Below are 14,985 nucleotides of genomic sequence, written 5' to 3'. Positions count from 1 at the left end.
GGCCTTTTTCTGTGAAAAGATGCATCCTTTCATCCCAATTAGTTTGATTCTTCTTTTTGATAAATTGATGTTATAATTTTGCAGACAAAACTTTTTACTTTTGCACCTATTTCCAACTATATTTTTTCTATTCTCCTAAAAAAACACTCGTTCTTCTCCAAATTTCGACACTTGAAAAAGCAGAACTATGTTTACTTTACTAAGAAGAATTTCTTATTTGCTTGATGTAAAGATTTAAAGACATTAAATCTGATTGTGTTTTAAAAAAATTATTTAGACAAATTGTATAAGAAAGCAGAAGCGGTTAAAGAAATTAACTGTATTAGATGAAAGTGATTGTTGAAATACTAAGATAGATGAAGCCTATTTTAAGACTTACTATAGAATTGTGAAACATCAAGCCAATATCAAATGTCGCAACTCAAACAATTAGATTCGTATCGTGATTTTGAAGCCATAGCAATAAGAATCATCAACATGAAAGTTATAGCCCTTTGAAATACCTTTTCAACCATGTAAAGATCAGGTCAAACGGAAAGGCATATGAAGCAGGAATGTAAACAAATTGTTTATTTATCAAGTCAGCTTAGACACATTATTGAAGATTATACGTATTTGCTGAAAGCCAAGGCCACCATTGTTGTCTAGAGGGAGGCAAATCAACGTGCCGACTTTCTGGAAAACACAACCATGAAGCTGAGACTTGAATACTTTGGAGTAAGGCATTTAAGAACGTGAAATTAGGCATTTAAGAACGTGAAATTTCTTCTCCTAACATACTTAGATCTTATTGCTTATAAACGAATTTAGATTCAGATTTAGATTTCTCATTTAGTTTGTTTTACCACTTTACCAGCAAAAATAAACAAGAACTTGACATAAATAGTGAAACAGAAAGGAAAAGAGGATCACACATTAGAGTGGTCCAGTATTAATTAAGGAGTCTAAGATGGGACCACATATAGTAACTAGCTAGATCTCCATCAATCCCTCTTTGCAATATCGATCATTAAGTTATGGTTGGTCCAAAGTAGTCCACGTGACATTGTCAGTAGCAGCTAGCAGCTGTTCTAATGCCTGCCCCTATGTATGACTTTGCATGAAAACCAAGTATATACATGCATGTTTGAACAAATGGTTGAAAGGAGGGAACGTTGACGTTGTACAACCTCCACCACACATCAAATCTATCACTTCAACAAGATAAGGCCAATATGCATATGGCTTGTACATTTAAAACCTACATGCATCTCAAAATTGCCACATCCTATAATCTTCTCTGTATCGTTCCAATTTGTACTTAGTCATATTAGTCATGACAACGGATATGAAGCAAATGTTAACAGTCCCAAGATTTGTGCTGAATTCTGGTCATGAAATGCCTCTTATAGGCATGGGAACAGCACCAACAGAACCTACCTTACCACCAAAGGATCAATTAATCTCCATTTTTGTTGATGCTATTGAAACCGGTTATCGACACTTTGACACCGCCGCAGCCTATGGCTCCGAGGAAGCTCTTGGCGGAGCAGTGGCAGAAGCGCTACAGCATGGACTCATTAAGAGCCGTGAAGAAGTGTTCATTACATCCAAATTATGGTGCACGGACACACACCCCGACCTTGTTCTTCCTGCCCTAAAAAATACTCTCGCGTAAGTTTGCTCATATTGTCGGTCTTATGTTCAGATAGAAAAAGATTACTGTAATAGATCAACATCTTGTGTAAATTAATACTGGTCAATTTATGATCTGAATCGATTCTCTTAATACAAAAGATCATCGTGCTTGAGAAACTAATTATTTACTCTTTCTATGTCAATTTATTTGGCAATATTTCCTATTTAGGCCTTTTTAGTCCCACTAGTTATGGCATGTTTAAGATCATAAATTTCAGAAGCCTTATAGTCACGCAAATGCTATGACATGTTTAAGATCATGAGTTTCAAAAGTATTCATTTCTTTATTAAACTTTGTATACAGTAAAACTATATCACATAAAAATTAAAACGGACGGAGTATCCATATTATTGTTATTTATTCTTATTTATTTCTTAATAATATTGGACTTAGACATGACTAAATGAAGTGACATGAAAGTGAGGCTTCATATAATATCAGTGATCGTAATATCTTGGCAGTTGAAGTACAATTCTTCTTGTTGTTGGTAAAACTTGATACACGCATGAAATAATTGTACTTCACATGTTTTTTTGGTAACTTTAAATTTCAATCTTTTTTTTTTGGTTACCAATCATGAATATCAAAAAATCTTTGTAGGAAGCTAGGGATGGATTACTTGGACTTGTACCTAATACATTGGCCAGCGAGGATGAAGAAGAATGACAGTGAAGAAGAGATAAAGATTGTAGGAAAGGATGTACTTCCATTTGACATGAAAGGAACATGGGAAACCATGGAAGAATGTTACAAATTAGGTTTGGCAAAGTCTATTGGTGTATGCAACTTCAGCTGCACAAAACTCTCTCAACTACTGCACCATGCCACTATTCCTCCTGTAGTTAATCAGGTACTGTTCCAATTTATGTGATATACTTTCTGATTTAATATGTTGCCGACAAAATCATGCTTCCTTTATTCAAAATATTTTAACTTTAAATTTCTCATTTATCTTTAGTGAGATGATTTGCGGCCACACAAATGTTTATATAGCTTGTTTTAGACCACAAATTTCAAAAGTATCTGTTTTTTTTTCTTAAACTCCGTATTCAGTCAAACAACCCTCCATAAATTGAGAAGACGGGAGTATACATATAACAGGATTCTGAAAATTCAATGAATGGGTCACTAAAGATTTATTGCCATACTAACTTGTTTAAACTATAAATTTAAAAAATCTTTCATTTTTTTTTTTAAATTTGGTTTTCAATTAAACACTGTTACATAAATTGAACCGAAGAGGTGATATAATAAAAGTTCTAAAATTCAATGAATGGGGTAATCATATGAGCTCAAACACCATAGATCGGGGACCAAATTCAAATGACCTGTTAAAGCACAAATTCTCACTGTACTTCATGAAACGTTCAATTATTTTGAAGTGTAATTTTAAGTTTTAGTCATGTTAATACGCTGATTGTGAATTAATTTTAAGTTTCGGTCATGTTAATACGCTGATTGTGAACGCATTATTTTTAGGAGAATTTTGACCATATCATAGATTTTTATAACAATTACAATATGATTATTATTAGTGATATTTCTTATTTACATTAAACTTAATTTCACTTTTAATTTTTTTTGGTATGATAATGACATGAGTTGAATTGAGATAAGAAAGTATAGTAAGTGAGAATCATACAATCGACTCCAACTTATTTGGAAATGAGGCACATAAATAGTTATTGTACATTTTCTTCACCACAGTGTATTGTACTTAACATGTCAACTACTCCCTCTGTCCCAAAAAGTTTTTTTCCTTTCCTTTTTAGTTTGTCTCAAAATTATCACCTTTTTATATTTAGAAATAATTTAACTTTATGAGATGATTTACAGCTACACAAATATCTAAGGCTTGTTTTGGATCACAGATTTCAAAATTGTTCCTTTTATTTCTGAAACTTTGTGCCAAATCAAAAGAGAACAATCTTTTTGAGACGGAGGAAGTACTATTTTTAGTAGGTTTCAAATTAACACTTGTGGAATCAAGAAATTAAATAACTCAACGTAACAACGTTCGAACCAAGAAATGAAAAAACAAAGTCGTATGAATTAAGTTTACTTGTAATGACTTTATTTATGCTTCATGAAACGTTTTCAATCATTTTGTAGTGTATTTTCTGTATAAATTATCCTCAGTGAAATTATTACAAAGATTAGAGAAATGATTAATTAATGACAGGTGGAAATGCATGTTGCATGGAGGCAAGAAAAGATGTTAGAGTTTTGCAGGGAAAAGGGAATACTTGTAAGTGCATGGTCTCCACTTGGAGCTAATGGAATAGCTTTCTGGGGCAATCATGCTGTAATGCAAAACCCTGTTCTCAAAGACATTGCTATTCATAAACAAAAGAGCATTGCACAGGTATTTAAAAAAGAAAAGTTAAAGGGTAAAAAACACACCTCAACACTTTGTTTTTGAGTTTCCTACTTGAACTATTAGGTGTGAGAATTTCCTACCTAAACTATTACCAACTAGTTAGCAAAACACACCTCAACTATCAACTACAAGTACAAAGAGTGAAAAATTGATAGTTGAGGTGTGTTTTGCTAACTAGTTGACGATAGTTTAGGTAGGAAACTCTCACACCTGATAGTTCAAGTAGAAAACTCAAAAACAAAGTGATACTAGAGGTGTTTTTTGATCCTCATCTCAAAAAGTTATTCACTCGATATTTACATCAAATTATATCATTGATTTTATCCATATTTATAGGTTGCATTGAGGTGGGTATATGAGCAAGGAGTTAGTATATTAGTGAAGAGTTTTAACAAGGATAGGATGAAAGAGAACCTTCAAATTTTGGATTGGGAACTAAGCAATGAAGAAATCGCTCGGATACAAGAAATTCCTCAATGCAGGGGATTCAAAGCTGAGGTTTTTGTTCATCCAGACGGACCATACAAATCGATAGAGGAATTCTGGGATGGCGAACTATAAATGTTACTGCTAATCATTCTGTTTTGCAGTTTTTTTTATTGTTTATGTAGGTGTACAAGAAAGGTTGAAAAATTAACTCAAACCAATTTAATAAGTCGACATGATTTCTCATTTGGAATGGTTTGTAATGCAACTATAATTAAATTGAATAATTGGTTTGATTTGGTAGCAATTAAAATGTACAAAATTGAACCGTTACTAAAACTGAACGAACAATGCATGAATAGGTATGACTTACAAATATTTTCACTGTTTTCATCATTTGCTATTGTGCAATCAGGCTTACTAGCCGTTTGGCCGTAAAAATTATTCACTTTTTTCCGGAAATTTTTTTCACTTTTTTTACTTCTAGGCATTTGGCCATAAATATTCGGAATACAACTCCGGAGTTGTATTCCGGAATATCAAAAATAAGAAAAACTTGTTTTTAAAAAAAATTCACTTTTTTACACTACATTTCACCAAAAATTACAATTTCAAAAACTACGGCCACACACAACTCCAACTCCAACTTCAAAAATTCCAAAAAAAATGAATTTGTTTTTGGTATTTATGGTCAAACGGCACCTTAGTATTGGATTTTGCTTCAAGAGGTTACATTCTTTGAAGGATTTTCAAAAGGGGGCGTGACTTTGTTTTTGTAATTTGTTCCTTCGTGTTTTCATGTTAAAAATACTTGGTGAAACTAGTAATTTTTTTCAGCTAATGTTTGTGAAAGAACGAAGATTGGTTGTTTCTTATCTAATTTTAACATACCGTGTCTTACTTTCTCCTTTATATGGTTATTACTTTCTTGGGCAAATTAGAGATATCTTGAGCGATGCCACGCTAGTTTAGCATAAACACAAACACATTCTACTGTTTTGTCTGTATCAGCAGCATAAACCACATTCTGTCAGTTGTTACTAAAGATCATAAGATGGATGAACAATCCTAAAGATCGGCGGAAAAAAGGCAGAAACAGAACAACAGCTAAAATGGAAACCAAGAAAACTTGATAGCAACCCGTCAACCAATAAGCTTCATTCAAATTCAGCCCCTTTTTCTCCATCCTGTACAGACCCACAACCATCTTTGACACCACAGATACATAAGAAGCTCAGCAGTCAAAGACATAAACATGGTACCAGTGACAAGACTGAAGACACTGCAAACCCAAATCGAACTAAGAACACCAATAGCTGTATACAGTATCAGAAGAGTCGGATATATTGGAATTAGCAGCAATTCTCATGTTCACTGAAGGATTGCAGTTGCTACAGGATGTAATGCAGACAAGAACTCCAACATAAAAATATACTGTAGTTTACATCAATCCTCTCCATCACTCAAGAAATGGGTACAAGAGATTGTGTGATTTACATACAAAATAATCACCGTACATAGTGTGCCCATGCTCTATACAACATAAATGCCCCTACACTTGGCTCTCTTTATAATACAGATCACTTCCCCAACATCTTCACTAATCAATATCTAGTGGTATATTTAACAAGCTAACCTAATCCCTTACCTCAGGATTTTGACGTTAAAATCTATTGCGTATCATCATCTTATAAGTAAATAAAACTGAAAATTTCACACCAATTCAGGGGAAAATTGAAATTGAATGGGATAAAAGGTGTTTTTTTAAAAATCGGCTCGGCGGTCCGCGTAGATCTCGAAAAAATACGCAAGTTACAAAAAAAAAAACGCGTAAAACGGACGTCCGAGCGCAAAGTTATGACCATCTAAAGTTTGACGACTTTACAACTAGTTTTTCTCCCTATATTTTTTAGAATTATATTTATATTCAAAATAAAGTTATGTCTTGATTAAAAAATAACATGCTTAAATCAAAATCTTAAAAAATAAAATACACTAAAGTTTTCAAACAAACTTACTTCGGGCACCTTTTCAACCCCTAAAATGACTATCCGAACGTCTACGTATCCTTGATGTATTGGGCCTACATTATTGTACGCAGAAAAAAATATCAGGTTCTATATAAAATATTGACGTTTCGGAGTCTCGACACACGACTAATCATTGGTCAAAGTATGGAAAAAAACACTACGTGTTGCAAAAAATAAAGTTGGCCAATATTTTTCAAACAAAACTTACTTCGGGCACCTTTTCAACCCCTAAAATGACGATCCGAACGTCTACGTATCCTTGATGTATTGGGCCTACATTATTGTACGCAGAAAAAAATATCAGGTTATATATAAAATATTGACGTTTCGGAGTCTTGACATACGACTAATCGTTGGTTAAAGTATGAAAAAAACACTAAGTTTTTTCAAACAAAACTTACTTCGGGCACCTTTTCAACCCCTAAAATGACTATCCGAACGTCTACGTATCCTTGATGTATTGGGCCTACATTATTGTACGCAGAAAAAAATATCAGGTTCTATATAAAATATTGACGTTTCGGAGTCTTGACACACGACTAATCATTGGTCAAAGTATGAAAAAAAACACTACGTGTTGCAAAAAATAAAGTTGGCCAAATTTATTTATTTTTGGTACTGTTTCTATAACGATACTGCGTTATAGAAAAAAAAATTGGTACTCTTTCTATAACGCAGTATTTTACTGCGTTATAGATTTTTTTTTTCTATAACGCAGTAAAATACTGCGCTATAGCACTTAACGGCTCCGTCTCCGTGAAGTGCTATAGTGCACTATTTTACTGCGTTAAAGTTACTTTGGTAACTTTTTTTTTGTTGGGGTCTTTTGTCACGACCCAGCCCCGTGGGCCGCGACTGGCACCCTACTTGGGTACCCAGACCGAATCACACATTAATTATAAGGTCCAAACTTATTTTCGAATTTTACGAAATCATATCAAACATAATTACATATTCATTGCCAAATCCAAACTTATTTCAGAATTTCATACAAGTCATCTCAAACATAGTTTATATCAAAATACGTCTTAAGCGGTCGCACAAATCAAAATGTCACATCAAATCCAAACGGAGCGGCGGAATAGACATCGCCGGTCAGAAGTGCAAATATAAGCATAAGGGCCATTTAGGGCCATCATAACAAACGGACCGCTTTAAGACCAGAAAACAAAATCAAACAAACATACATAGGACCCTCGCCCCACATGTATGACTACAGGCCTCTACGAACTCAAAACAAAGACATATGGCGAGACAGGGCCCCGCCGTACCCAAATAGTCAAATATACCGAATATATACAAAGCAAGAGGAGTATGTACCAAAAGTGGACTCCGGATCAAAGAGGAGTACTCCGGAATAGCAAAGAGTGAAACCTACTGTGGAGGATCACCGATATCTGCACCTGCGGGCATAAAACGTAGCCCCCCGAAGAAAGGGGGTCAGTACGAAATATGTACTGAGTATGCAAAGCACGGAGTACAGAAATATGGATCAAAACCGAAAGCAAACCAGATACAAAATGGAGTACAAATCGGTATGTCAAAATCCGTATCGAAATCATATACGTATACATAATGCAAACGAAATCATGCAAACGCTTAGGAACGTGGTCGCCACTCCGACGCTGGCGCCACACACAGCATAACACCAGAAGGTTTCAAATCTTCGTACATCCCCGAACACAAACATAATCAGAGGTGAGCGTATCGTATCACGAGCCATATCACAGCATAACTCCAAACGGAACCCGGCCCTATGGCGAAGCCTCGGGAACCGTAACACAGCATACGGCCGAATTATCATAAGGCGCACGAATCAAAACCGGCCCGGGAACCGGTGAACGAAGTCATAATAAGGCACGAGCGGAGTCGTGAGCAAACAAATGCAAATCATACTTCAAAATAGTCTTTCAAAACAGAGTAGTCCCATAAGTCATTTCATAATACAAAGTAATCGAATACTTAGTCGATACAAGGTTTCATTTCACAAAACATTTTCAAAATAGTACGTATAGCTCAAAACGTAACTTAGCGTATCGTAATATTCAAAACACATCCCGTAGGAGGAAGTTCCAAAATCGAAGGTATCATTTCAAACTTTATTCAAAAGGACAGCCCAATAAGACAAATAGGGCGTCTCGGGGTTAGCGGGCCCACCTCGAGTCGAATTGAGGTGGCGAACATATTTTACGAACATTTATAGGCCAAAGGGTCATACATAATCATTTCTAAGTTACCCGACCACATTTCGATAGGTTTTGGACGAGTGGTGACATTCTAGCCAAAATAGAGCCCTTAGGCTTCAATTGAATTGAATGAATAGTAGCTTTTCTGTGGATCGGGTTTCGAGGAGCAGAAATGCTCCGGAAGTTCCCATATTCGCCTATCACACTAAGATATGCCAAACGAAGAAGTGGGAAGCATTACATACCTTACAGACGTCTTATGCTCTCCCAAAAGTCAAGTCCCGTTTCGTCCGAAATCTGCAAATGGTCAAAGTTACCAATTGAGATTCTTAGGCTTAAAAATGCCATTAACTTCATTTTTGCCTACCGAAATTTCGGCAGCATTTCCCCTATAAATCTAACATCCCCGAGACTTAGCTCGGCTCAAAATACATCAACAACAACAGCCCACACATCAACAAACAACACAAATCATAATCAAATAACTCTAGCTTCAAAGTTCTACTTTAGTACACAAGTTGGCAACTTTTCATTCAAACTTCCAAGACTCCAAATCTATATCCACATCATTATATTTATTTACTCATTCAAGATTGTTCAATCACATCCCCAAATACATTCCAAGCCATATACGAAAGTTCCCGAATTTCATTATTTTCCATATTCCATTCAAAACACCAAAAGTCACGACAAACATTCTAACTTGCGTCGTTTCATTCCGAATTCATTAACATCAACCATAAATCACATTTAAAGTCTTTAGCACCCTAGATATACAATGATATACACAATTATACCAAAGGTATACACTTTCCGATAACGTTCCGCAATCATTTTCCAACGCCAATCCAGTTCATCAATCAATCATTTACGACACAAAGGTCACAACGACACATTATACAAACTAAACAAGATCAATTCACATCACTTTCTTCTTCCTAGGGCTCACGGCCAACATGCAACATACACACACACTCACGGCTTTCTATATACATCAAGGTTACGGGATTCTCGTCTATTCTCAATCCTTAGCACATTCATCTCAATTCTATAACATTAGAGGGGCAAAATTCTTACCTTTTCTTGAATTTCCGACTTGTCGCAAACGAGGCTCTTGTGCCAAACTAATTATATCCCGTTGAAGAGGGTCTTGAGTACTTCACAAATATGGGAAGAACAAGAATTTTTGATCAACAACAAAGCTTGGAAAATTATCTTTCTCTTTCCCTTTAGCTTCGGCCGAACCCCCTTTTGTGGTGTTCTTGAATTTTTTTGCTTTGTTTCTTGATAACTATCAAGTGTAACATGATATATATCCTTTTAAGAGTCATGTGCTATGCACATGACATCAAAATAATGGGTTTGGGCCATGGCTAAGGCCGGCCACCCTCCATTCTTTGGGCCTAAATTTTGTGTTGTATTTTCCTTGGCCCAATTCATAAAACGTCCCGTTCTGTAATTCCCGAAACTAATTTCCGAAATTCCAATTTATTCTCGGCCTTCCCCGATGTCTTAACATTAAAGATTCCACAACCAACATAGTCATATTCACTAAAATTAAATTATGTCCTTATAACACACAAGTCGTAATTATTCCTCGATTTCCAATTATACGAAAACACGGGACATAACATATTTTGGTTCAAAGTGATTTTTTTGGGGGTATTTTGGTTCCGGACCCCAAAACCAAAATACCCCTAAAAAAGTAGGGTTGAACCAAAATACCCCAAGAAAAAAATTGTGACAAAAGTACCTGTAACGTAGTATTTTACTGCGTTAAAGGACTTAACAGTAACAACGCAGTTAAGTCCTTTAACGAAGTAAAATACTGCGTTAAAGATTTTTTTTTCTATAATGCAGTATTTTACTACGTTATGGAACCCAGTAATTAAAAAAAAAATCGTCAATTTTTTTTTTGTGCAACACTTAGCATTTTTTTCCATACTTTGACTAACGATTAGTTATGTGTCAAGACTCCAAAACGTTAATATTTTACATAGACCCTGATATTTTTTTCTGCGTACAATAATGTAGGCTCAATACATCAAGGATACGTAAACGTTTGGATCGTCATTTTAGGGGTTGAAAAGGTGCCCGAAGTAAGTTTTGTTTGAAAACTTTAGGTTTAAGTGTTCTATATACATAGACGTCCATTTTTGTTTAAGGACTTGTTGTCATTAGCTTAAAGTTTTTTATTTTTAGGTTTTAGATTTAAGTGTGTTATTTTTTAATGCGAAATTTTATTTCGAATATACGCGATTTTTTGCACTCGGACGTCCGATTTAAGCGATTTTTTTTGCAATATATTCGAAATAAAGTTACGTATTAAAAAATAGCACACTTAAGGAACACTTAGTGTTTTTTTCCATAAAAGGATCGCAGCATCTTATTTTAATAAATCTTTTTTTTGCAGCACTAGTGTTTTTTTTTCCATACTTTGACCAACGATTAGTCGGGTGTCAAGACTCTGAAACGTCAATATTTTATATAGAACCTGATTTTTTTTATTTTGTTTTGTGTACTATAATGTAGGCTCAATGTTATACCCCATTTTAAACGGGTTAAAGTAGAGTACAACATATTGGAGATTCGTAAATTGTTTTGTTTAAGGAGTCGCCACCTAATTGATTTTAAGGTGAATTAGGGCACCTAATTATTAACTAAGGTAAAGCTAACTAAACCCCGTTAATGGCCTGCTTAACTTCTAATTTCAGGTAAGGGTTCTAATTATCCTAAAGGGAAGGGGTTAGGCATCCTTTAGAATCCATTAACTACGGTTTACCGGCCAAACTTAAGTTAATGAATTAAGGCTAAATATAGTGCTTAAATTTTAAGAAAATAGCTTTTACATATTATAAATCAATTAACTTGTAGAAAATATAGTAATTTGCATAAAGGAAACGCTTTCAAAAATGAGACTTATAAATGCTGTTAAAACTTTGAACGAGAATAGTAATGCTATTTTTAAATAAGACTTGTAGAAAAATATAATAATTTGTATAAAAGAAGATTTTAAATACTATTTATAATAAGACTTATAAAAGACTTCAAATAATAATGCTATTTAAATGAGACTAATAATTTGCTTAAAAGGAGATTTTAGAATGCTATTTGAAATAAAGTTTATAAATGTTGCTAATACTTTAAATGGAAGTAGAATAATGCTATTCAAAATATGATAATTTGCATAGAAGAAAGTGCGGGTTTGTGCAGTGTTTTAATAAATATTTGAAACAAACTAAACGATGAGATATTAATTGACTTTGCGTTTTAGAAGTATAAATGAAATACAAAATAGCTAATGAGTTTTCTTTATCCTTTTTATTATCTTTTATTAACTATTTTTAATTAGGATGATGTGTAATTAAGTCAACTTACAATACCTAAATTCATATATTTCATGTCCATGGTACGTTAAATCTCTAAGGCGATAAAGAAACGGAAAGCAATTCTCTAGTTCAAGGCACATGTTCTCATTATTGGAAATTTATGATTCTAGTAATAGTAAATATTATAAATGATATAAATAATTTTAAGATAAATATTAAAGATAATGTAAATAATTTAGGATAGATATTATAGATAACGTAAATAAAAAATGAAGCCTACGGAGTTGACTACTAGTTTCCCCTTTTAATTAACTACCCATTATACTAAATTAACCCACTAATTTACTAGAATTCATCTAAGTTAAGAAAACAAAACAAAGTAATGGGTTAGTCAAATAATACAAGTTAAATGCATAATGTTGACACCCAATTTTGGCTCATCCTTTTCGAAATTAACGTCTCAGCACAAAATAGCACAAAATGCAACTTTTTACATATTTTTCAAACTTTAATACGATTTATTGATACTTATCCTTATTTATACAAAGATTAGGTTTTTTATCAATTTATTGTCATTTGAATTCATTTAAATAATCATTATTTTTTCAGAGTCATCTGTACAGATACGACACAACAGTGCAATTATATCTTAGTAAATAATTATATTTTATTTCTTTACAGCACATTACATTTTCAAGTATCAATCACATTTTTATTTACATTTTTTTATGGTATATTAATACTCGCATTTTTATATGTATATTAGTTATATTTTAATACAGTTCGTTAATACAGAAAAGCCTGGAGAGTTTATAACAACACAATTAATTAAAAGATATTTCAAAATTCACTTTGTGCAAATTACCGAATTATCGCTTAGCGTACAGTTGAAATCTCATCTACCCCTCTTATAATTTCTTTTTTCCTTCTTTCTTCTCCGCGGACCCTACACGTTTTCTTCTTTTTGACTTCTTCACGTGATCCCAAAAATTTACTCCTTCTCCCTTATTTTTCAACGACACAATCCTTATTTTTCTACACCCAAATTTACACTTCCTTACTCTCTTCTTCATTTTCTACATCTTTTACTTTTTTTCCTACCCTTTTTGACTTTTCTCTCATTCTTTCCCCCCTCATTTTTCCAGATTTGTTTCTTCCCCCTTTTTTCCGTGGCCCTCACTCGTTTTTTCTTTTTTTTTTTTTTTTTTTACTTTGTCTCTCTTTGATTTTCAATCTCACGATCTATACACATGCAAATCTTTCAATTCCCCTTTTTCTTTTTTTTTCATCTCTCTTACTCTTTCAATTTTCACCTTTCCATTCCACCTCTTTTTCTTTCTTTATTTTATCTTACCACTTCCTCATTTTTCTCCACATTCAGCTGACCCCCATTCCTTTCCTAACTCTAACTATCTCTTTTCACTTGTTGCAGAGTTATTCCCTCACCTTAATCATTTTCATTCTCTTCTTTTCTTCAAACAAACACATTTCTTTTGTACATACACAGTTACAAACATTTAAATATGTAAACATAGAATTGTATATACTACCTCAACATATACATAGATTATATTTCTCTTCTCATTTTGGCACTGTCGGATAAGCTTCACTGGGAAACACCATTTACTAGATCTGGCCGATGAAGAAATTTTCGTCGATTTCCAAGGCCTTTCATGTACAAAGACGGGTTTTTATTTTAAGCTTATTCATTATTTCTTTAATTCATCCGATAGTGATTTATTCTCTTATTAACATTTTTACTAAGTCTCATGCAGGTATCCGGAGTTACTTCTCGAAGATGACACTCAAAAGAAGTTCAAATAGCTTCTCAAATTCTTATTTATATATATTTTTTTTACATCCTTAAATTATACAAAGCATAAAATATAATGAAACTTTACTTTTTAGGGTGCAGGTTGGTAGTATTTATTTATGATCTACTTATGTGATTTAAAATTTTATGTATTTTAGACAAATTAATATTAGGCAGTTATTACTTCATTTCAAAGCTAAACTTTACTTCTATTCTTTATTTATATCACATCATTCACAATGTTGTGCTTTATCTGTTAATATTCTTGACATTTTTTGGTTAACTTAAATCATCTTTTTGAAATAATTTCTCGAATATTTGTGAACATCCCTTAAACTCGTTATAGCTTCTAAAAACAAAAATCATTATGTTCGGTCATATTCGTTCATTGTCAAGTAAATACCTTTATGATATATTCATGTAAAGCTAAAATTGTTAGTAAGTGTAATTGTGCACTTTGTTCACTTGTAAATAATCATGTAATATGCATTTTATACATATGTAAATACTTACACCTTTTACTACATGAACATTCATATTAGATATTCTTTAGTCTAAATTCTATTAATATTTTTGTAAATAATAATCAAGCCTTTTACACAATCCCTCGTATAATTAAAATTGGTCCAGCCGAGAACCACATTTGTGAATTCTAAAGGATGCCTAATACCTTCCCTTTAGACTAATTAAACCCTTACCTAGATCTTTTGGTTTCGTAGACTTTAAAATAAAATCAACTTTAAAAACTAACTTTAATGAACTTTAGGTGTCCTAATTCACCATAAATAATTAGGTAGCGACTCTGTACATAATTAATACTTTTAGAGCCCCCTAAGTTGTACTTTATTTTGTCTTGGTAAAAATAGGGTGCAACACATAAAACAAAATAGAGGCTGAAATAAAATTAAATGGGCTCTGCCCATTTTTAGGGCTGCTATGACCAGGCTGTTGTTGGGCTTTGGCCCAGTCATTTTTTTTGGGCTGCTGCGATCTGCTCCTGTCTATTGGGCCTTGGCCCAGAATTTTACGTTTTTTATTTTTGCTACGGACAGAGGGTTGGACGGAGAGAGGAGTCATGTTGGGCTTTTAGCCCAACTCCGAATGCGGGAGAAGAACGAGTCTCTCGGACTCGATGCGATAATC

The 14,985-nt window shown here is 33.5% G+C and overlaps 1 protein-coding gene across 1 annotated transcript; it reads left to right on the top strand.

Annotated features, from left to right (window-relative positions):
- The first annotated feature begins 1,137 nt into the window (after positions 1–1,137).
- LOC132642054 (protein REDOX 2-like) lies at positions 1,138–4,823 on the top strand. The gene is made up of 4 exons (XM_060359309.1): positions 1,138–1,653; positions 2,279–2,528; positions 3,861–4,043; positions 4,395–4,823. Exons 1-4 carry the CDS (start codon positions 1,316–1,318, stop codon positions 4,617–4,619), a joined length of 996 nt encoding a protein of 331 aa, XP_060215292.1. The 5' UTR covers positions 1,138–1,315; the 3' UTR covers positions 4,620–4,823.
- The last annotated feature ends 10,162 nt before the right edge of the window (positions 4,824–14,985 follow it).

Source organism: Lycium barbarum, chromosome 5 (assembly GCF_019175385.1).
Source record: "Lycium barbarum isolate Lr01 chromosome 5, ASM1917538v2, whole genome shotgun sequence".
Taxonomy (NCBI): Eukaryota; Viridiplantae; Streptophyta; class Magnoliopsida; order Solanales; family Solanaceae; genus Lycium; species Lycium barbarum.
The sequence above is the reverse complement of the archived record's forward strand: the minus strand, read 5'-3'. Positions and strand labels throughout refer to the sequence as shown.